Raw genomic sequence first — 22,500 nt, 5'->3', positions numbered from 1 at the left:
CTGTGTGATTGAGGTAGAGAGAGCTGTGTGGTTGAGGTAGAGAGAGCTGTGTGGTTGAGGTAGAGAGAGCTGTGTGGTTGAGGTAGAGAGAGCTGTGTGGTTGAGGTAGAGAGAGCTGTGTGGTTGAGGTAGAGAGAGCTGTGTGGTTGAGGTAGAGAGAGCTGTGTGGTTGAGGTAGAGAGAGCTGTGTGGTTGAGGTAGAGAGAGCTGTGTGGTTGAGGTAGAGAGAGAGCTGTGTGGTTGAGGTAGAGAGAGAGCTGTGTGGTTGAGGTAGAGAGAGAGCTGTGTGGTTGAGGGAGAGAGAGCTGTGTGGTTGAGGTAGAGAGAGCTGTGTGGTTGAGGTAGAGAGAGAGCTGTGTGGTTGAGGTAGAGAGAGCTGTGTGGTTGAGGTAGAGAGAGCTGTGTGGCTGAGGTAGAGAGAGCTGTGTGGTTGAGGTAGAGACTGAGAGCTGTGTGATTGAGGTAGAGAGAGCTGTGTGGTTGAGGTAGAGAGAGCTGTGTGGTTGAGGTAGATAGAGCTGTGTGGTTGAGGTAGAGAGAGCTGTGTGGTTGAGGTAGAGAGAGCTGTGTGGTTGAGGTAGATAGAGCTGTGTGGTTGAGGTAGAGAGAGCTGTGTGGTTGAGGTAGAGAGAGCTGTGTGGTTGAGGTAGAGAGAGCTGTGTGGTTGAGGTAGAGAGAGCTGTGTGGTTGAGGTAGAGAGAGAGCTGTGTGGTTGAGGTAGAGAGAGCTGTGTGGTTGAGGGAGAGAGAGCTGTGTGGGTGAGGTAGAGAGAGCTGTGTGGTTGAGGTAGAGAGAGCTGTGTGGTTGAGGTAGAGACTCACACCAAGGGGCCGGTGTCTCCTTTGAGCTGGACGTAGTCGTAGGTGCCGTTGATCACGCCTTCCACCTCGTCCATGTAGGCCTTCCAGTCAATCTCTGTGTCTACAGGAGAGGACAGGAGAGGACAGGAGAGGACAGATGAGGACAGAAGAGGACAGAAGAGGACAGAAGAGGACAGGAGAGGACAGGAGAGGACAGATGAGGACAGAAGAGGACAGAAGAGGACAGAAGAGGACAGAAGAGGACAGGAGAGGACAGGAGAGGACAGATGAGGACAGAAGAGGACAGAAGAGGACAGGAGAGGACAGGAGAGGACAGATGAGGACAGAAGAGGACAGAAGAGGACAGAAGAGGACAGGAGAGGACAGGAGAGGACAGATGAGGACAGAAGAGGACAGAAGAGGACAGAAGAGGACAGGAGAGGACAGATGAGGACAGGAGAGGACAGAAGAGGACAGAAGAGGACAGAAGAGGACAGGAGAGGACAGGAGAGGACAGGAGAGGACAGGAGAGGACAGGACAGGAGACAGGAGAGGACAGCAGAGGACAGGAGAGGACAGGAGAGGACAGAAGAGGACAGAAGAGGACGGGAGAGGACGGGAGAGGACGGGAGAGAACAGGAGAGGACAGGAGAGGACAGGAGAGGACAGGAGAGGACAGGAGGGGACAGAAGAGGACGGGAGAGGACAGGAGAGGACAGGAGAGGACAGGAGGGGGACAGGAGAGGACAGGAGAGGACAGATGAGGACAGGAGAGGACAGGAGAGGACAGAAGAGGACAGGAGAGGACAGGAGGGGACAGGAGAGGACAGGAGAGGACAGGAGGGGACAGGAGAGGACAGGAGAGGACATGAGGGGACAGGAGAGGACAGGAGAGGACAGGAGAGGACAGGAGAGGACAGGAGAGGACAGGAGGGGGACAGGAGAGGACAGGAGAGGACAGGAGAGGACAGGAGAGGACAGGAGAGGACAGAAGAGGACAGGAGAGGACAGATGAGGACAGATGAGGACAGGAGAGGACAGAAGAGGACAGGAGAGGACAGGAGAGGACAGGAGAGGACAGGAGAGGACAGGAGAGGACGGGAGAGGACGGGAGAGGACAGGAGAGGACAGAAGAGGACAGGAGAGGACAGATGAGGACAGATGAGGACAGGAGAGGACAGAAGAGGACAGGAGAGGACAGGAGAGGACAGAAGAGGACAGGAGAGGACAGGAGAGGACAGGAGAGGACAGGAGAGGACGGGAGAGGACGGGAGAGGACAGGAGGGGACAGGAGAGGACAGGAGAGGACAGAAGAGGACAGGAGAGGACAGAAGGGGACAGGAGAGGACAGGAGGGGACAGGAGAGGACAGATGAGGACAGATGAGGACAGGAGAGGACAGGAGAGGACAGGAGAGGACAGAAGAGGACAGAAGAGGACAGGAGAGGACAGAAGGGGACAGGAGAGGACAGGAGGGGACAGGAGAGGACAGATGAGGACAGGAGAGGACAGAAGGGGACAGGAGAGGACAGGAGAGGACAGAAGGGGACAGGAGGGGACAGGAGAGGACAGGAGAGGACAGAAGAGGACAGGAGAGGACAGAAGGGGACAGGAGAGGACAGGAGGGGACAGGAGAGGACAGATGAGGACAGGAGAGGACAGAAGGGGACAGGAGAGGACAGGAGAGGACAGGAGGGGACAGGAGAGGACATGAGAGGACAGGAGAGGACAGGAGAGGACAGGAGAGGACAGATGAGGACAGGAGAGGACAGAAGGGGACAGGAGAGGACAGGAGGGGACAGGAGAGGACAGATGAGGACAGGAGAGGACAGGACAGGACAGGAGAGGACAGGAGAGGACAGGAGAGGACAGGAGAGGACAGATGAGGACAGAAGAGGACAGGAGAGGACAGAAGGGGACAGGAGAGGACAGGAGGGGACAGATGAGGACAGTAGAGGACAGGAGAGGACAGTAGAGGACAGGAGAGGACAGATGAGGACGTGTGCACCAATGACTGAAACTTGGCAGTAGAAATGTTACTATGTGACTGAATAAAACTAAGCTAGCTTCTAGGAGGCGGCAAGACTGACTGTACTCAGATCCAGATGAATAAGTCAGTTACAAAGCAAACATCTCTTGCTAGTTTTACTACTGATCAGAGAGGTGACATGAATGGACTGGATAACCAAGTTGTCAAGTTGATGGGAACTGTAGCTTCTAGTTAGGCCTAGGACTCTATGAATTGCTATGTTATGTATAATGTGATTTCATGATGTTTTAATTGTTGAACTTGTATTGCTGCTGTTATGTTGTGTGCCTCTGATGCTGCTTCATGCGTTGTGTGAAGTGTACTAATACTGTTTAATGTTGTTATAACTTGTTGCTTGATTATTGCGGCTGTCTTGACCAGGGCTCCTTCGAGGAAGAGATTCTAATCTCAACAGGACCTCTCGTGTTTAAATAGAGGTTAAATAAGAAAAATAAACTCAACTGTAGCCAACTTCATTCATAAGGCGATCACAAGAGATGACAGCTGACAGCTGCGTGAGCTACTCACATGCAACTCTCTGGATGACCCACGCATTTATCTACTCACATGCAACTCTCTGGATGACCCACGCATTTATGCATTTATCTACTTACATGCAACTCTCTGGATGACCCACGCATTTATGCATTTATCTACTTACATGCAACTCTCTGGATGACCCACGCATTTATGCATTTATCTACTTACATGCAACTCTCTGGATGACCCATGCATTTATGCATTTATCTACTTACATGCAACTTTCTGGATGACCCATGCATTTATCTACTTACATGCAACTCTCTGGATGACCCATGCATTGATGCCGATTTCCAGAAACCAGAGGACAGAGGCGACCAGTATCGTGTACTCGGCCTTGAACAGGACCAGGTGCTTCTGCTGCCACAGCGAGCGGAGTGTCCCGGGAGGACCGGGAGCACCGGAGGGACCGGGAGCACCGGGAGGACCGGGAGACCGCTGCTTCTTCACACCGCCGGCCATGATGTCGGGAGAGAGAGGAGAGAAGCACGCGCGTCAGCTGGACATGAGCAAACCCCGTCACGTGGTATAATGAATTTGGTTTTATCATCCGGCTTAGTCCGGCGGGGCGGGGGCTTTCACAGCCGGGCTTTCATAATGAATCATGTGAAGAGAGAAGTGGGAGCGCTACTGGGTGTTTGGATGGTGTCCCTAGGTGTTCTTTGGATTATTCAGGTATTTATTATTATTATTATTTATTTATTCAGGTAGTTTTGTTTGTTTAAAAGTCAGGTGAAATATCTCAAAACAAGAGAACGTTGTAAAAATGCAGGCCAAATTCGAGCCGAGGCACACCAGGTTTGTGAAGTTAAAATGCCTTTATTTCACATGGCACATTTTGAAGGTTTAAAGACCAACGCGTTGCGACCACAGGTCTTCATCCGGGTCATTACTCCTGATAACTCCGCCCCTCTGAAGACCCGGGGAATCAAACCGAGTGAGCTCAGAGATGCATTGCGGCTTCAAGGATCATATCACGTGACCAAAACATAAATAGACCGTTTTCCGGGAGACAAATCTGAACAAGGTACTAACTAAATGTTTACATAAATAAACAAACAACGCGTAGGTGTATTTCACGTTTCTTTTGTGTTATTTTAGACATGTACATAGATAGCTTTGTCAACATATCTCGACATAAGAGATCATAATAGAGGTCAGGTGCTCCTGACCCAGTTGAGCTAGCACTAGTGCTAATAGCTAACGTTAGCATTACTCTAGCTAGTTAAAGAGCTACCTGGTACTTTAGGGGCCTTTCACCTTTTAAATACAATATTCCTGCTCCACATCACATGCTTATTCCGTCTCTCTCTCTCTGTCTGCCTGTCTGTCTGTCTGTCTGTCTGTCTGTCTGTCTGTCTGCCTGCCTGCCTGTCTGTCTGCCTGTCTGTCTGCCTGTCTGTCTGTCTGACTGCCTGCCTGCCTGTCTGTCTGTCTGTAGGTCTGCCCCCGGGGTGTGTGAGGGAGTGGTGGATCTGGGACCTGAGGGCTGATGGAGGAGTTTCCTGTGGGCAGCGTGGAGGTGCTGTGTCTGGGGACCAGCCTGGCCCTCTCTGGCCTCTGCTACTACGTCTACCGCAGGGAGAGGAGACCGGTGGACAGGCTGAACGTGAGCAGCCTCGCCAGTCACCGCCAGCCTGGCTTCATACCCAGCTGCTATAGGAGCTCAGTCTACTACTGTGGTTAGCGTGTTAGTGGTTAGTGTGTTAGTGGTTAGCGTGTTAGTGGTTAGTGTGTTAGTGGTTAGCGTGTTAGTGGTTAGTGTGTTAGTGGTTAGCGTGTTAGTGGTTAGCGTGTTGGTGGTTAGCGTGTTAGTGGTTAGTGTGTTAGTGGTTAGCGTGTTAGTGGTTAGTGTGTTAGTGGTTAGCGTGTTAGTGGTTAGCGTGTTAGTGGTTAGCGTGTTGGTGGTTAGCGTGTTAGTGGTTAGCGTGTTAGTGTTAGTGGTTAGCGTGTTAGTGGTTAGCGTGTTAGTGGTTAGCGTGTTAGTGGTTAGCGTGTTGGTGGTTAGCGTGTTAGTGGTTAGCGTGTTAGTGGTTAGCGTGTTAGTGGTTAGCGTGTTGGTGGTTAGCGTGTTAGTGGTTAGCGTGTTAGTGGTTAGCGTGTTGGTGGTTAGTGTGTTAGTGGTTAGCGTGTTAGTGGTTAGCGTGTTAGTGGTTAGCGTGTTAGTGGTTAGCGTGTTGGTGGTTAGCGTGTTAGTGGTTAGCGTGTTAGTGGTTAGCGTGTTAGTGGTTAGCGTGTTAGTGGTTAGCGTGTTAGTGGTTAGCGTGTTGGTGGTTAGCGTGTTAGTGGTTAGTGTGTTAGTGGTTAGCGTGTTAGTGGTTAGTGTGTTAGTGGTTAGCGTGTTAGTGGTTAGCGTGTTAGTGGTTAGCGTGTTGGTGGTTAGCGTGTTAGTGGTTAGCGTGTTAGTGGTTAGCGTGTTAGTGGTTAGCGTGTTGGTGGTTAGTGTGTTAGTGGTTAGCGTGTTAGTGGTTAGCGTGTTGGTGGTTAGGTTAGTGGTTAGCGTGTTAGTGGTTAGCATGTTAGTGGTTAGCGTGTTAGTGGTTAGCGTGTTAGTGGTTAGCGTGTTGGTGGTTAGCGTGTTAGTGGTTAGCGTGTTAGTGGTTAGCGTGTTAGTGGTTAGCGTGTTGGTGGTTAGCGTGTTGGTGGTTAGCGTGTTAGTGGTTAGCGTGTTAGTGGTTAGCGTGTTGGTGGTTAGCGTGTTGGTGGTTAGCGTGTTGGTGGTTAGCGTGTTAGTGGTTAGCGTGTTAGTGGTTAGCGTGTTAGTGGTTAGCGCGACTCAAGCGGGAGAGCGTGGGTTCGAATCCCGCCCTGGGTCTGCCCTTAACATGGGTCCCACCTGTCTGCCCTTAACATGGGTCCCACCTGTCTGCCCTTAACATGGTCCCACCTGTCTGCCCTTAACATGGTCCCACCTGTCTGCCCTTAACATGGGTCCCACCCAAACAACACAGCGCAGAGCCAGAGTACTGCCTCATACGCTCAATATGGAGAGATATGAGCGGGTTTGAAGTCTTCCACAGAGGAAGATCCTGGATGTAAGGTGATGACTGTTCTTCCTCCTGGTGGTTTCAGGAAGCACCCCGGCTGCCTCTAGACGAGAAGCTGTCAGACATCTTGAACGTGGCTCCGGGGAAGTGCCTGCAGTACGTCGTCATCGAAGGTCATCTGGAAGTTTTCTTACTGCTGTCTAATGCCGGGCTCACACTACAGGATGTTTAAAATCCTAACCAATTTCAATACTGACACTTTACACAGACTCTCCTACCTCTTCTCTCTTCCCCAATAGTGTTTTAAATGTTAAAACCTGTGTGTGTGTGTGTGTGTGTGTGTGTGTGTGTGCGCGTGCGCGCACTCGTGTGGTGTTTGAGTGTGCATGTGAATACGTGAATGTGCGTGTGTGTGTGTGTGTGTGTGTGTGTGTGTGCATGTGAATACGTGAATGTGCGTGTGTGTGTGTGTGTGTGTGTGTGTGTAGGAGCTGTCCAGCCTGTAGGAGAGCCCCTGAGGAGTGTGTTTCAGGAGGGCAGTGTGGGGGTTCTGCAGAAGCTCATGCTGAGGGAACACAAGCTGGTGTGGAACAGCTTCGCCCGCACCTGGTAGGAACCTCAGTACCATCTCCAGTGGGCAGCACTGCCCCCTCCACTCTAACCCCCTCCTCAACACCCCTCCACTCTAACCCTGTCCTCAACACCCCTCCACTCTAACCCTGTCCTCAACACCCCTCCACTCTAACCCTGTCCTCAACACCCCTCCACTCTAACCCTGTCCTCAACACCCCTCCACTCTAACCCTGTCCTCAACACCCCTCCACTCTAACCCTGTCCTCAACACCCCTCCACTCTAACCCTGTCCTCAACACCCCCTCCACTCTAACCCTGTCCTCAACACCCCCTCCTCTCTAACCCTGTCCTCAACACCCCCTCCTCTCTAACCCTGTCCTCAACACCCCTCCACTCTAACCCTGTCCTCAACACCCCTCCACTCTAACCCTGTCCTCAACACCCCTCCACTCTAACCCTGTCCTCAACACCCCCTCCACTCTAACCCTGTCCTCAACACCCCTCCACTCTAACCCTGTCCACTCTAACCCTGTCCTCAACACCCCTCCACTCTAACCCTGTCCTCAACACCCCTCCACTCTAACCCTGTCAACACCCCCTCCACTCTAACCCTGTCCTCAACACCCCTCCACTCTAACCCTGTCCACTCTAACCCTGTCCTCAACACCCCCTCCACTCTAACCCTGCCCCCTCCACTCTAACCCCGTCCTCAACACCCCTCCACTCTAACCCTGTCCTCAACACCCCTCCACTCTAACCCTGTCCTCAACACCCCTCCACTCTAACCCCGTCCTCAACACCCCTCCACTCTAACCCTGTCCTCAACACCCCTCCACTCTAACCCCGTCCTCAACACCCCTCCACTCTAACCCTGTCCACTCTAACCCTGTCCTCAACACCCCTCCACTCTAACCCTGTCCTCAACACCCCTCCACTCTAACCCTGTCCTCAACACCCCTCCACTCTAACCCTGTCCTCAACACCCCTCCACTCTAACCCTGTCCTCAACACCCCCTCCACTCTAACCCCGTCCTCAACACCCCCTCCACTCTAACCCTGTCCTCAACACCCCTCCACTCTAACCCTGTCCTCAACACCCCTCCACTCTAACCCTGTCCTCAACACCCCTCCACTCTAACCCTGTCCTCAACACCCCTCCACTCTAACCCTGTCCTCAACAACCCCTCCACTCTAACCCTGTCCTCAACACCCCTCCACTCTAACCCTGTCCACTCTAACCCTGTCCTCAACACCCCTCCACTCTAACCCCGTCCTCAACACCCCTCCACTCTAACCCCGTCCTCAACACCCCCTCCACTCTAACCCTGTCCTCAACACCCCTCCACTCTAACCCTGTCCTCAACACCCCTCCACTCTAACCCTGAACTCAACACCCCTCCACTCTAACCCTGAACTCAACACCCCTCCACTCTAACCCTGTCCTCAACACCCCTCCACTCTAACCCTGTCCTCAACACCCCTCCACTCTAACCCTGTCCTCAACACCCCTCCACTCTAACCCTGTCCTCAACACCCCCTCCACTCTAACCCTGTCCTCAACAACCCCTCCACTCTAACCCTGTCCTCAACACCCCTCCACTCTAACCCTGTCCTCAACACCCCTCCACTCTAACCCTGTCCTCAACACCCCTCCACTCTAACCCTGTCCTCAACACCCTCAACACCCCCTCCACTCTAACCCTGTCCTCAACACCCCCTCCACTCTAACCCTGTCCTCAACACCCCCTCCACTCTAACCCTGTCCTCAACACCCCCTCCACTCTAACCCTGTCCTCAACACCCCTCCACTCTAACCCTGTCCTCAACACCCCTCCACTCTAACCCTGTCCTCAACACCCCTCCACTCTAACCCTGTCCTCAACACCCTCAACACCCCCTCCACTCTAACCCTGAACTCCTGTTTCTATAGAACTTTTATCCAAAGCTTTACAATGATGATGATGATACAATGATTTACTGTCATTCACCCATTCACACACACATTCACACACCAATGGCGGCAGCTGCCATGCAATGTTCAGTCTCATTGGGTTCATTGTCGTGCCCAAGGACACTTAGACACGCTGGGGGGAGGAGCATGAACCCGGAACCTTCTGATTCCCAGACAGCTTCTCTACCTGCTGAGCTACTGCTCTCACAGACGCAGGGCGGTCACGTCCTCACACTAGCATCCTCTGCTTTCTACATCCTGTTGGGTTTATTTCTTTAGGACTACAGATGGAAATGAGCTCACCGTTAGTTCTGGTGCCTCCATCTTTATCCACGAAATGATCCATGTCTGTGCAGCACACAGCTTTTTAAAACAGACTAAACTAGCCGTCTGGTTCCAGGATGGACAGAGAGACTAAACTAGCCGTCTGGTTCCAGGATGGACAGAGAGACTAAACTAGGATGGACAGAGAGACTAAACTAGCCGTCTGGTTCCAGGATGGACAGAGAGACTAAACCAGCCGTCTGGTTCCAGGATGGACAGAGAGACTAAACTAGCCGTCTGGTTCCAGGATGGACAGAGAGACTAAACTAGCCGTCTGGTTCCAGGATGGACAGAGAGACTAAACTAGCCGTCTGGTTCCAGGATGGACAGAGAGACTAAACCAGCCGTCTGGTTCCAGGATGGACAGAGAGACTAAACTAGCCGTCTGGTTCCAGGATGGACAGCGAGCGGGTGCTGCACCAGAGGGTCAACGCTGTGCCCTTCAGCCTGGCGGGGTCAGGCCGGGCCACGGTCAGGGTGCTGAGCCCCCTGGAGGCGTCCGGTCTGAACATGGAGGTCATCCACGAGAAGTTCCACCAGGCCTCCTACGGCTTCAGCGACATGGTGGGCATGTACCTGAGCGGGGAGAAGCCCAAGGGCCAGCTGGAGACGGAGGAGATGGTCAAGGTGGGCCGCGGGTCCGGAGCATATCCCATAATAACCTCGCATGTTCTCCATCCATCCAAAAGATTTACATTCATGTCTGAATAAAATCCGTTTGCGTTTTGCTAGAGTCCGATTACGCTCCCCGTTTGAGGTGGAATCCAGTCTTAAATCAGTCTTTTTCTCTTGTAGTTCTGGTCAAATTAAACATCTATATTATCTATTTTTATCTTAATGTGACTAAAGGCTCCAGGATTGGTTGTGAGAGGGTGTCAGACTTTTACAAATCTTTTCAAAATCTAGTGTTTGAGTGGAGATTGCACCTTGTCTAAATTATATAATGCTGCTGCTTATCTTTGGAGATTGCATTTTGACTATTATAATGTGTAAAATAATAACAGAACAGATTAGAATAGCAGAACATAATCAAATCGAATAGAATATCCTAACAAAATGAAATAACAATAGGCCTTCAATAGGCATTTAGAGTTTGGGCTGGACTTTAGACTTTAGTTAGCAGCACCTGCTCAAAACACACTCCCTGAGCTACGTATGTATGTATGGAAGCACATCAGTCATCAGTCTGAACACAAATCATATCATTCGGAAACTCCTCATGTATTTTATTAATGTTATATAGCCCATTTTTTGTCTAACGAGAGTCGGACAAGAGTGGCCTATTTCCACTAAGCAATCACATTGAATCCTACAATCCCATTCTGGGCTCTAACATGACGTGTTATAATTTAACAGCCCAACGTTCTTCATCGTTATCAAAACAAGATCACTTTCGCCTGTTGACACGACAACGGAATCCAGGAAAGTGAGAAGGAAAACGCCCTGACGGCTTCTGGAAACTTCCCAGGTTTTCACAACGCTGACGCTGTGTGAAACTATCAATTCAGACGACCCGACCGTTTGAGAGAGAACTGAATTACGTTTCCAAAGATACGATAGGGATAGTCTAACACACCCTGAGTTAGTCTAACACACCCTGAGTTAGTCTAACACACCCTGAGTTAGTCTAACACACCCTGAGTTAGTCTAACACACCCTGAGTTTAGGACTAGATACTGGATTATGAAGATAGGCATTTTCCTATAGATACAACATCACCAACTATTTAATAAATGTCGCAGCTACAGACCTTGAGGGATAGGCTACTGTACCGCTGTTTTTGTTGTTATGTTGTTACGTAATAAAAGTAAAGGAATTAAAATAATAATGATACAAATAACAAAATAATAAGTATTTCCTTCTTAAAAACGATTTAATAGAACTCTAAAGGTGATTTAATAGAACTCTAAAGGTACATGTACTACCCTCAAACATCCACCAGTAGAACCCTTCTGAAGTCTGCTGCCCTAGCGATTGAGCCACTTGGGCAGCCGTGTTTGTGTGTCTTGAATCGAATAAATGTATCATGCGTTGGTAAATACAAGTTGAAATGAAATAGTCCTCACTGGTTTAGTGCTAAATTAATTAATTGATTGTATATTTAATGTCTTAACTCTGACTGGTCGTTGACAATAGGGGTTGAAAAAGAGGGATTTCTGAGTTTCCGGGTTTGAATCTAAAGAATGAGGTCCGATCAGTTGGTAAAATGATAGCCCCTCAAATTGTATGAAGGCTACTGTCTCTGCTGTAGCTAATCCAAAAGAGCTGTTCACAATTCAGACCGGTTAAACTGAGAAACACAGCCTACATTATAAGCAACAGCAACCAGCTTGTCAGAGAAGCCTAGCAGCCTACTGTACTGTACAGAGAAGCCTAGCAGCCTGCTTTACTGTACAGAGAAGCCTAGCAGCCTGCTTTACTGTACAGAGAAGCCTAGCAGCCTGCTTTACTGTACAGAGAAGCCTAGCAGTCTGCTTTACTGTACAGAGAAGCCTAGCAGCCTGCTTTACTGTACAGAGAAGCCTAGCAGCCTACTTTACTGTACAGAGAAGCCTAGCAGCCTGCTTTACTGTACAGAGAAGCCTAGCAGTCTGCTTTACTGTACAGAGAAGCCTAGCAGCCTGCTTTACTGTACAGAGAAGCCTAGCAGCCTACTGTACTGAACAGAGAAGCCTAGCAGCCTGCTTTACTGTACAGAGAAGCCTAGCAGCCTGCTTTACTGTACAGAGAAGCCTAGCAGCCTACTTTACTGTACAGAGAAGCCTAGCAGCCTGCTTTACTGTACAGAGAAGCCTAGCAGCCTACTGTACTGTAGCAGGTTGGGATATTATTTGACCACCGCTGTCGTTGTGGCTCTGGCCACGTGGTACGACCAAGCATTGCAGTTTGGCTGACTGTACTCTGTAACCAGACCTGTGTGTGTGTGTGTGTGTGTGTGTGTGTGTGTAATCCTGGATGACGACGTACTCTGTAACCAGACCTCTGCGTGTGTGTGTGTAGTCGTGGACGATGACGTACTCTGTAACTGGAGCTCTCTGTGTGTGTGTGTGTGTGTGTGTGTGTGTGTGTGTAGGTGGGCGCCACTCTCACGGGTGTAGGCGAGCTGATACTCGACACCGACCGCCTCCTCAAGCTGCGTCCTCCCAGCGACGGCTCGGAGTACTTCCTGAGCACGGTGGACTTTGAGACCCTGCGGCAGGAGCGGGAGGCGGCGGCCGCGGCGTGGCAGGTCCTGGCGTCCGTGTTCGCCCTGGCGGCGGTGGCGACGCTGCTGTGGGCGGGGCGTCGCCTCTACCGCGGCCTGAAGCTGCGCCGGGAGCGCGAGCGGGAGAGGAGGGAGTTCCAGCAGCTGGCCGAGGACCCGGAGGTGGCCCTGGAGAACGCCTGCGTGGTCTGTCTGACCCGGCCGCGCGGCTGCGTGCTCCTGGACTGCGGTCACGTGTGCCTCTGCTACGACTGCTACCAGGCGCTGCCCGCGGCACGCTGCCCCGTCTGCAGACAGCCAATCAGGAGGGTGGTACCCCTCTACCAGGCCTGAGACCCCTCTACCAGGCCTGAGACCCCTCTACCAGGCCTGAGACCCTCTACCAGGCCTGAGACCCCTCTACCAGACCTGAGACCCCCCCTCTACCAGACCTGAGACCCCTCTACCAGGCCTGAGACCCTCTACCAGGCCTGAGACCCCTCTACCAGACCTGAGACCCTCTACCAGACCTGAGACTGCCCCTCTACCAGGCCTGAGACCCCTCTACCAGGCCTGAGACCCCTCTACCAGGCCTGAGACCCCTCTACCAGGCCTGAGACCCTCTACCAGGCCTGAGACCCCTCTACCAGACCTGAGACCCCCCCTCTACCAGACCTGAGACCCCTCTACCAGGCCTGAGACCCTCTACCAGGCCTGAGACCCCTCTACCAGACCTGAGACCCTCTACCAGACCTGAGACCCCTCTACCAGACCTGAGACCCTCTACCAGACTTGAGACCCCTCTACCAGACCTGAGACCCTCTACCAGGCCTGAGACCCTCTACCAGGCCTGAGACCCTCTACCAGGCCTGAGACCCCTCTACCAGACCTGAGACCCTCTACCAGGCCTGAGACCCCTCTACCAGACCTGAGACCCCTCTACCAGGCCTGAGACCCTCTACCAGGCCTGAGACCCCTCTACCAGACCTGAGACCCCTCTACCAGACCTGAGACCCTCTACCAGACCTGAGACCCCCCCTCTACCAGGCCTGAGACCCCTCTACCAGGCCTGAGACCCTCTACCAGACCTGAGACCCTCTACCAGGCCTGAGACCCTCTACCAGACTTGAGACCCCTCTACCAGACCTGAGACCCCTCTACCAGGCCTGAGACCCCTCTACCAGGCCTGAGACCCCTCTACCAGGCCTGAGACCCTCTACCAGACCTGAGACCCCTCTACCAGACCTGAGACCCTCTACCAGACCTGAGACCCCTCTACCAGACCTGAGACCCCTCTACCAGACCTGAGACCCCTCTACCAGACCTGAGACCCTCTACCAGGCCTGAGACCCCTCTACCAGGCCTGAGACCCCTCTACCAGACCTGAGACCCTCTACCAGGCCTGAGACCCTCTACCAGACCTGAGACCCCTCTACCAGACCTGAGACCCCTCTACCAGACCTGAGACCCCTCTACCAGACCTGAGACCCTCTACCAGACCTGAGACCCCTCTACCAGACCTGAGACCCTCTACCAGGCCTGAGACCCTCTACCAGGCCTGAGACCCTCTACCAGACCTGAGACCCCTCTACCAGGCCTGAGACCCTCTACCAGGCCTGAGACCCCTCTACCAGGCCTGAGACCCTCTACCAGGCCTGAGACCCTCTACCAGGCCTGAGACCCCTCTACCAGGCCTGAGACCCTCTACCAGGCCTGAGACCCCTCTACCAGGACCCCTCTACCAGGCCTGAGACCCCTCTACCAGGACCCCTCTACCAGGCCTGAGACCCCTCTACCAGACCTGAGACCCTCTACCAGACCTGAGACCCCTCTACCAGACCTGAGACCCTCTACCAGGCCTGAGACCCCTCTACCAGACCTGAGACCCTCTACCAGGCCTGAGACCCTCTACCAGGCCTGAGACCTCCCCTCTACCAGACCTGAGACCCCTCTACCAGACCTGAGACCCCCCCTCTACCAGACCTGAGACCCCTCTACCAGACCTGAGACCCTCTACCAGGCCTGAGACCCTCTACCAGGCCTGAGACCCCTCTACCAGGCCTGAGACCCCTCTACCAGACCTGAGACCCCTCTACCAGACCTGAGACCCCCCTACCAGGCCTGAGACCCCTCTACCAGGCCTGAGACCCCTCTACCAGACCTGAGACCCTCTACCAGGCCTGAGACCCTCTACCAGACCTGAGACCCTCTACCAGACCTGAGACCCTCTACCAGGCCTGAGACCCCTCTACCAGACCTGAGACCCCTCTACCAGACCTGAGACCCCTCTACCAGGCCTGAGACCCCTCTACCAGGCCTGAGACCCCTCTACCAGGCCTGAGACCCTCTACCAGGCCTGAGACCCCTCTACCAGACCTGAGACCCCTCTACCAGGCCTGAGACCCCTCTACCAGGCCTGAGACCCCTCTACCAGACCTGAGACCCTCTACCAGACCTGAGACCCTCTACCAGACCTGAGACCCCTCTACCAGGCCTGAGACCCCTCTACCAGACCTGAGACCCCTCTACCAGACCTGAGACCCCCCCTCTACCAGACCTGAGACCCCTCTACCAGGCCTGAGACCCCTCTACCAGACCTGAGACCCTCTACCAGACCTGAGACCCTCTACCAGACCTGAGACCCCCCCTCTACCAGACCTGAGACCCTCTACCAGGCCTGAGACCCCTCTACCAGGCCTGAGACCCCTCTACCAGGCCTGAGACCCTCTACCAGACCTGAGACCCCTCTACCAGACCTGAGACCCTCTACCAGGCCTGAGACCCCTCTACCAGACCTGAGACCCCTCTACCAGGCCTGAGACCCTCTACCAGGCCTGAGACCCCTCTACCAGGCCTGAGACCCTCTACCAGGCCTGAGACCCCTCTACCAGACCTGAGACCCCTCTACCAGACCTGAGACCCCTCTACCAGGCCTGAGACCCCTCTACCAGGCCTGAGACCCCTCTACCAGGCCTGAGACCCCTCTACCAGACCTGAGACCCCTCTACCAGACCTGAGACCCCTCTACCAGGCCTGAGACCCTCTACCAGGCCTGAGACTGCACACACTCACCATGTCATGTTTTAATGCCATTTTGTCAAACAATTCACATGTACAGTCTTGTATGTGTACATTTAACATGTTAAATGAATGTGAGTAGTTGTGAGGAAAAGTAAGAACATTAACAAGTGTACAGCTAGGTCCATAAATGTTAGTCTCTGTACACCACCACAGTGGACCTGAAATAACCCATTGAAGATGTGCTGTAAGAGCAGACTTCCATCTTTAATCTGAGGGTTTACATCCCAATCAGGTGAGCAGTGGAGGAACGGGAACACAAGTACCTGGTCAGTTGGCTGCTCCCTGGCCATGTGTGTGTTATTCCCTCGTTATTTCAATTATCAGGAGCAGATAAAAGGTCTAGAGTTCATTTTAAGTGTGGGACTTGTATTTGGAATCTGCTGCTCTCAACTCTCACTATGAAATCCAAAGAGCTGTCACTCTCAGTGAAGCAAGCCATCATTAGGCTGAAACATCAAAACAAAGCCATCATAAACATTAGGTGTGGCTTAATCAACTGGTACATTCTTAAAAAGACAAAACACTAGTTAGTTTGTCCAATTATTTTGGTCCCTTAAAACGGGACCACATGTAAGATCTCTTGTAAGTCCTACACCTGATTTCGATGTAAACACCCTCAAATTAAAGCTGAAAGTCGGCACTTAAAGCACATATTGAATGTTTCATTTCAAATCCATTATGGTGGTGTACAGATCCAAGATGATGAAAATTGTGTCAATATCCAAATATTTCAGGACCTAACTATTATGTTCTAGAGAAATAGATGTTTATTTTCATACTATTGCGTTGCTTTGTGCCTTAATTTGGTCCAGGGACCTCCTCCGCTGCTCTGAGAGGTGCTGAATCACAGACGTGTGAATCAGGCCACGTGATTGGCTGTCTGTAGGAACTACTGTGAGTGGTCAATAAAGCATCTGTCCCTAAACATGGACGCGTGTTAAGGTCTGGGTGGAGATGTGCTTCTGAACCAGGGTGTTAAGGTCTGGGTATCTGGGGGGGTGAGGGGGTATCTGGGGGGGTGAGGGGGTATCTGGGGGGGTGATGGGGTATCTGTGGGGGTGTCTGGGGGTGAGGGGGGGTATCTGGGGGTGAGGGGGTATCTGGGGGGGTGAGGGGGTATCTGGGGGGGTGAGGGGGTATCTGGGGGGGTGAGGGGGTATCTGGGGGTGAGGGTATCTGGGGGTGAGGGGGTATCTGGGGGGGTGAGGGGGTATCTGTGGGGGTGAGGGGGTATCTGGGGGTGAGGGGGTATCTGGGGGGGTGAGGGGGTATCTGGGGGTGAGGGGGTATCTGGGGGGGGTGAGGGGGTATCTGGGGGGGTGAGGGGGTATCTGGGGGGGTGAGGGGGTATATGTGGGGGTGAGGGGGTATCTGGGGGTGAGGGGGGGTATCTGTGGGGGTGAGGGGGTATCTGGGGGTGAGGGGGTATCTGGGGGGGTGAGGGGGTATCTGTGGGGGTGAGGGGGTATCTGGGGGGGTGAGGGGGTATCTGGGGGTGAGGGGGTATCTGTGGGGGTGAGGGTATCTGGGGGTGAGGGGGTATCTGGGGGTGAGGGGGTATCTGGGGGTGAGGGGGTATCTGTGGGGGTATCTGGGGGTGAGGGGGTATCTGTGGGGGTTAGGGGGTATCTGGGGGTGAGGGGGTATCTGTGGGGGTGAGGGGGTATCTGTGGGGGTGAGGGGGTATCTGTGGGGGTGAGGGGGTATCTGGGGGTGAGGGGGTATCTGGGGGTATCTGGGGGTGAGGGGGTATCTGTGGGGGTTAGGGGGTATCTGGGGGTGAGGGGGTATCTGTGGGGGTATCTGTGGGGGTGAGGGGGTATCTGGGGGTGAGGGGGTATTTCTGTATCCAAACAGGAAGGAGCCGGGAGGACGGCTGGATTGATCTGCAGTGAGAGAACAGAAAGAGAGACCACCTGAGCGGTCGGGTGGGGAGAGAGGAGCAGGTGGCCAGCAGAGGGGGAGCAGAGGGGGCTGTATATTCCTTGTGGGGTCAGAGGGGTCAGAGGGGTCAGAGAGGGTCATTCCCCCAAATTCTTTATGAGCTTTAGGCCAAGCAACAGCTGAGGCACCAGACCAGAGCACGGAGAAACACCAGCATGTCCTGTTCACTGTAGCGCTAAGAGAGAGATATACACATAGCTACAGTAATATAGTTTTTATATCATATCACTGTATCTGACTGATGTCTCACATTATTCATTTAATTTATTCAGCACCTTAGCCGTTTGAAGTAATGATAGAAGAGGTCTTCCATTGGACAACCATGGACCTGCAGGGGAACGTGCCATCTATCTTTCTGCCACCAGGTGGCACACTTGTCTTCCCTGGCATGGAGATCATAGGAAGCTGAGTTTATCTGACTTCCATGTGAGTCCATGAAGTGACGGCCAAGACCAGTCTGGACAAGCTGGGGACGGTAGACTGAGTCAGCGCTAGAGGACAAGCTAGGGACGGTAGACTGAGTCAGCGCTAGAGGACAAGCTGGGGACGCTACTAGACTGAGTCAGTGCTAGAGGACAAGCTGGGGACATTACTAGACTGAGTCAGTGCTAGGGGACAAGCTAGGGACATTACTAGACTGAGTCAGTGCTAGGGGACAAGCTAGGGACGTTACTAGACTGAGTCAGTGCTAGAGGACAAGCTAGGGACGCTACTAGACTGCATCAGTGCTAGGGGACAAGCTGGGGACGCTAGACTGAGTCAGTGCTAGAGGACAAGCTAGGGACATTACTAGACTGAGTCAGTGCTAGGGGACAAGCTAGGGACATTACTAGACTGAGTCAGTGCTAGGGGACAAGCTAGGGACGCTACTAGACTGAGTCAGTGATAGAGGACAAGCTAGGGACATTACTAGACTGAGTCAGTGCTAGAGGACAAGCTAGGGACATTACTAGACTGAGTCAGTGCTAGAGGACAAGCTAGGGATGCTACTAGACTGAGTCAGTGCTAGAGGACAAGCTAGGGACATTACTAGACTGAGTCAGCGCTAGAGGACAAGCTAGGGACATTACTAGACTGAGTCAGTGCTAGAGGACAAGCTAGGGACGCTACTAGACTGAGTCAGTGCTAGAGGACAAGCTAGGGACATTACTAGACTGAGTCAGTGCTAGGGGACAAGCTGGGGACATTACTAGACTGAGTCAGTGCTAGAGGACAAGCTAGGGACGCTACTAGACTGACTCAGTGATAGGGGACAAGCTAGGGACGCTACTAGACTGAGTCAGTGCTAGAGGACAAGCTAGGGACGCTACTAGACTGAGTCAGTGCTAGGGGACAAGCTAGGGACGCTACTAGACTGACTCAGTACTAGGGGACAAGCTGGGGACATTACTAGACTGAGTCAGTGCTAGAGGACAAGCTAGGGACGTTACTAGACTGACTCAGTACTAGGGGACAAGCTGGGGACGCTACTAGACTGAGTCAGTGCTAGGGGACAAGCTAGGGACGCTACTAGACTGAGTCAGTGCTAGGGGACAAGCTAGGGACGCTACTAGACTGCATCTGTGCTAGGGGACAAGCTAGGGACGTTACTAGACTGAGTCAGTGCTAGAGGACAAGCTGGGGACGGTAGACTGAGTCAGTGCTAGGGGACGAGCTAGGGACATTACTAGACTGCATCAGTGCTAGGGGACAAGCTAGGGACGTTACTAGACTGAGTCAGTGCTAGAGGACAAGCTGGGGACGTTACGTTACTCGAGACAGTCAGTAGTGGAGGGCGTGTTGGTGGGACACAGACAGCAGACTCAGTTTGGCTGGAGAGGTCTGCCTGCAGCAGCCCAACGCCCCCGTCTCGTCTGACCCCGGCCCGCTGTGAACCCTGTTACAAGTGACCCAGTCTCCAGCTTATCAACACCGGCGGCCCGGGTCCACCCGAGGAACAAGAGCAGCGCCTGGGTGACCGATGCTGGAGGCCTTCAGATACCCACCATCAGACCCCTCCTTCAGATACCCACCATCAGACCCATCCCTCAGATACCCACCATCAGACCCCTCCTTCAGATACCCACCATCAGACCCATCCCTCAGATACCCACCATCAGACCCATCCCTCAGATACCCACCATCAGACCCCTCCCTCAGATACCCACCATCAGACCCATCCTTCAGATACCCACTATCAGACCCATCCCTCAGATACCCACCATCAGACCCATCCCTCAGATACCCACTATCAGACCCATCCCTCAGATACCCACCATCAGACCCATCCCTCAGATACCCACCATCAGACCCATCCCTCAGATACCCACCATCAGACCCATCCCTCAGATACCCACCATCAGACCCATCCCTCAGATACCCACCATCAGACCCATCCCTCAGATACCCACTATCAGACCCATCCCTCAGATACCCACTATCAGACCCATCCCTCAGATACCCACCATCAGACCCCTCCTTCAGATACCCACCATCAGACCCATCCCTCAGATACCCACCATCAGACCCCTCCTTCAGATACCCACCATCAGACCCATCCCTCAGATACCCACCATCAGACCCATCCCTCAGATACCCACCATCAGACCCCTCCCTCAGATACCCACCATCAGACCCCTCCTTCAGATACCCACTATCAGACCCATCCCTCAGATACCCACCATCAGACCCATCCCTCAGATACCCACTATCAGACCCATCCCTCAGATACCCACCATCAGACCCATCCCTCAGATACCCACCATCAGACCCATCCCTCAGATACCCACCATCAGACCCATCCCTCAGATACCCACCATCAGACCCATCCCTCAGATACCCACCATCAGACCCATCCCTCAGATACCCACTATCAGACCCATCCCTCAGATACCCACTATCAGACCCATCCCTCAGATACCCACCATCAGACCCATCCCTCAGATACCCACCATCAGACCCATCCTTCAGATACCCACTATCAGACCCATCCCTCAGATACCCACCATCAGACCCATCCCTCAGATACCCACTATCAGACCCATCCCTCAGATACCCACTATCAGACCCATCCCTCAGATACCCACCATCAGACCCATCCCTCAGATACCCACCATCAGACCCATCCCTCAGATACCCACCATCAGACCCATCCCTCAGATACCCACCATCAGACCCATCCCTCAGATACCCACCATCAGACCCATCCCTCAGATACCCACCATCACACCCATCCCTCAGATACCCACTATCAGACCCATCCCTCAGATACCCACCATCAGACCCATCCTTCAGATACCCACCATCAGACCCATCCTTCAGATACCCACTATCAGACCCATCCTTCAGATACTCACTATCAGACCCATCCCTCAGATACCCACTATCAGACCCATCCCTCAGATACCCACCATCAGACCCATCCTTCAGATACCCACTATCAGACCTATCCCTCAGATACCCACTATCAGACCCATCCCTCAGATACCCACCATCAGACCCATCCCTCAGATACCCACTATCAGACCCATCCCTCAGATACCCACCATCAGACCCATCCCTCAGATACCCACCATCAGACCCATCCCTCAGATACCCACCATCAGACCCATCCCTCAGATACCCACCATCAGACCCATCCCTCAGATACCCACTATCACACCCATCCCTCAGATACCCACTATCAGACCCATCCCTCAGATACCCACCATCAGACCCATCCCTCAGATACCCACCATCAGACCCATCCCTCAGATACCCACTATCACACCCATCCCTCAGATACCCACCATCAGACCCATCCCTCAGATACCCACTATCAGACCCATCCCTCAGATACCCACTATCAGACCCATCCCTCAGATACCCACCATCAGACCCATCCCTCAGATACCCACCATCAGACCCATCCCTCAGATACCCACTATCAGACCCATCCCTCAGATACCCACCATCAGACCCATCCCTCAGATACCCACTATCAGACCCATCCCTCAGATACCCACCATCAGACCCATCCCTCAGATACCCACCATCAGACCCATCCCTCAGATACCCACCATCAGACCCATCCCTCAGATACCCACCATCAGACCCATCCCTCAGATACCCACCATCAGACCCATCCCTCAGATACCCACTATCAGACCCATCCCTCAGATACCCACCATCAGACCCATCCCTCAGATACCCACCATCAGACCCATCCCTCAGATACCCACTATCAGACCCATCCCTCAGATACCCACCATCAGACCCATCCCTCAGATACCCACCATCAGACCCATCCCTCAGATACCCACCATCAGACCCATCCCTCAGATACCCACCATCAGACCCATCCCTCAGATACCCACCATCAGACCCATCCCTCAGATACCCACTATCAGACCCATCCCTCAGATACCCACCATCAGACCCATCCCTCAGATACCCACTATCAGACCCATCCCTCAGATACCCACCATCAGACCCATCCCTGTCCGCTCAGACAGCTTCGCTCATACTGTCAACCTTATTTTAACCACCGATTGTAACCTGACCTATAAGGCAAGCTTGGAAAGCCCGTCTCACTCTCCCTGTTTGTTCAGTCCCTAGCACCTCCTCCACCTGTTCAGTCCCTAGCACCTCCTCCACCTGTTCAGTCCCTAGCACCTCCTCCACCTGTTCAGTCCCTAGCACCTCCTCCACCTGTTCAGTCCCTAGCACCTCCTCCACCTGTTCAGTCCCTAGCACCTCCTCCACCTGTTCAGTCCCTAGCACCTCCTCCACCTGTTCAGTCCCTAGCACCTCCTCCACCTGTTCAGTCCCTAGCACCTCCTCCACCTGTTCAGTCCCTAGCACCTCCTCCACCTGTTCAGTCCCTAGCACCTCCTCCACCTGTTCAGTCCCTAGCACCTCCTCCACCTGGTCCACTACAGGACAGAGACACGGGTGTCATGGAGCCGCCAGCCTGTGATTCACTGTGGAGAGATGGGACTGGAGAGATAGAGAGAGATAGGACTGGAGAGAAAGAGAGATAGGACTGGAGAGAGAGAGAGAGAGAGAGAGAGAGAGATAAGACTGGAGAGATAGAGAGATAGGACTGGAGAGATAAGACTGGAGGGATAG

General features: G+C 53.2%; 2 protein-coding genes across 2 annotated transcripts in view; one reads left to right on the top strand and one right to left on the bottom strand.

The window, feature by feature from the left end:
* The window catches only part of alg3 (ALG3 alpha-1,3- mannosyltransferase), a gene marked incomplete at its 5' end in the record, with an annotated part of 13,059 nt that extends 9,229 nt beyond the window's left edge, over nucleotides 1–3,830 (bottom strand). Inside the window, 2 exons of the mRNA XM_084458352.1 lie at nucleotides 822–921; nucleotides 3,623–3,830. Coding sequence (XP_084314478.1) covers nucleotides 822–921; nucleotides 3,623–3,830 — 308 coding nt within the window. The remainder of the gene's footprint in view (nucleotides 1–821; nucleotides 922–3,622) is intronic.
* Nucleotides 3,831–4,351: 521 nt separating this feature from the next.
* On the top strand, nucleotides 4,352–12,846 carry mul2 (mitochondrial E3 ubiquitin protein ligase 2). The gene is made up of 6 exons (XM_084458484.1): nucleotides 4,352–4,395; nucleotides 4,810–4,977; nucleotides 6,441–6,528; nucleotides 6,844–6,964; nucleotides 9,599–9,830; nucleotides 12,277–12,846. The coding sequence occupies exons 2-6, from the start codon at nucleotides 4,861–4,863 to the stop codon at nucleotides 12,739–12,741; spliced, it is 1,023 nt and encodes a 340-aa protein (XP_084314610.1). The 5' UTR covers nucleotides 4,352–4,395; nucleotides 4,810–4,860; the 3' UTR covers nucleotides 12,742–12,846.
* Nucleotides 12,847–22,500: the final 9,654 nt, after the last annotated feature.

Source organism: Borostomias antarcticus (genome assembly GCF_949987555.1).
Source record: "Borostomias antarcticus genome assembly, chromosome: 24".
Classification (NCBI taxonomy): Eukaryota; Metazoa; Chordata; class Actinopteri; order Stomiiformes; family Stomiidae; genus Borostomias; species Borostomias antarcticus.
The sequence above is the reverse complement of the archived record's forward strand: the minus strand, read 5'-3'. Positions and strand labels throughout refer to the sequence as shown.

What these genes read in the sequence shown, in the direction of transcription:
- mul2 (XM_084458484.1), top strand. Translation starts at nt 4,861, where the DNA reads ATGGAGGAGTTTCCTGTGGGCAGCGTGGAGGTGCTGTGTCTGGGGACC. An exon ending in GACCGGTGGACAGGCTGAAC is followed by an intron (nt 4,978 to 6,440) that starts GTGAGCAGCCTC and finishes TGGTGGTTTCAG; the next exon opens with GAAGCACCCCGGCTGCCTCT. An exon ending in GCAGTACGTCGTCATCGAAG is followed by an intron (nt 6,529 to 6,843) that starts GTCATCTGGAAG and finishes GTGTGTGTGTAG; the next exon opens with GAGCTGTCCAGCCTGTAGGA.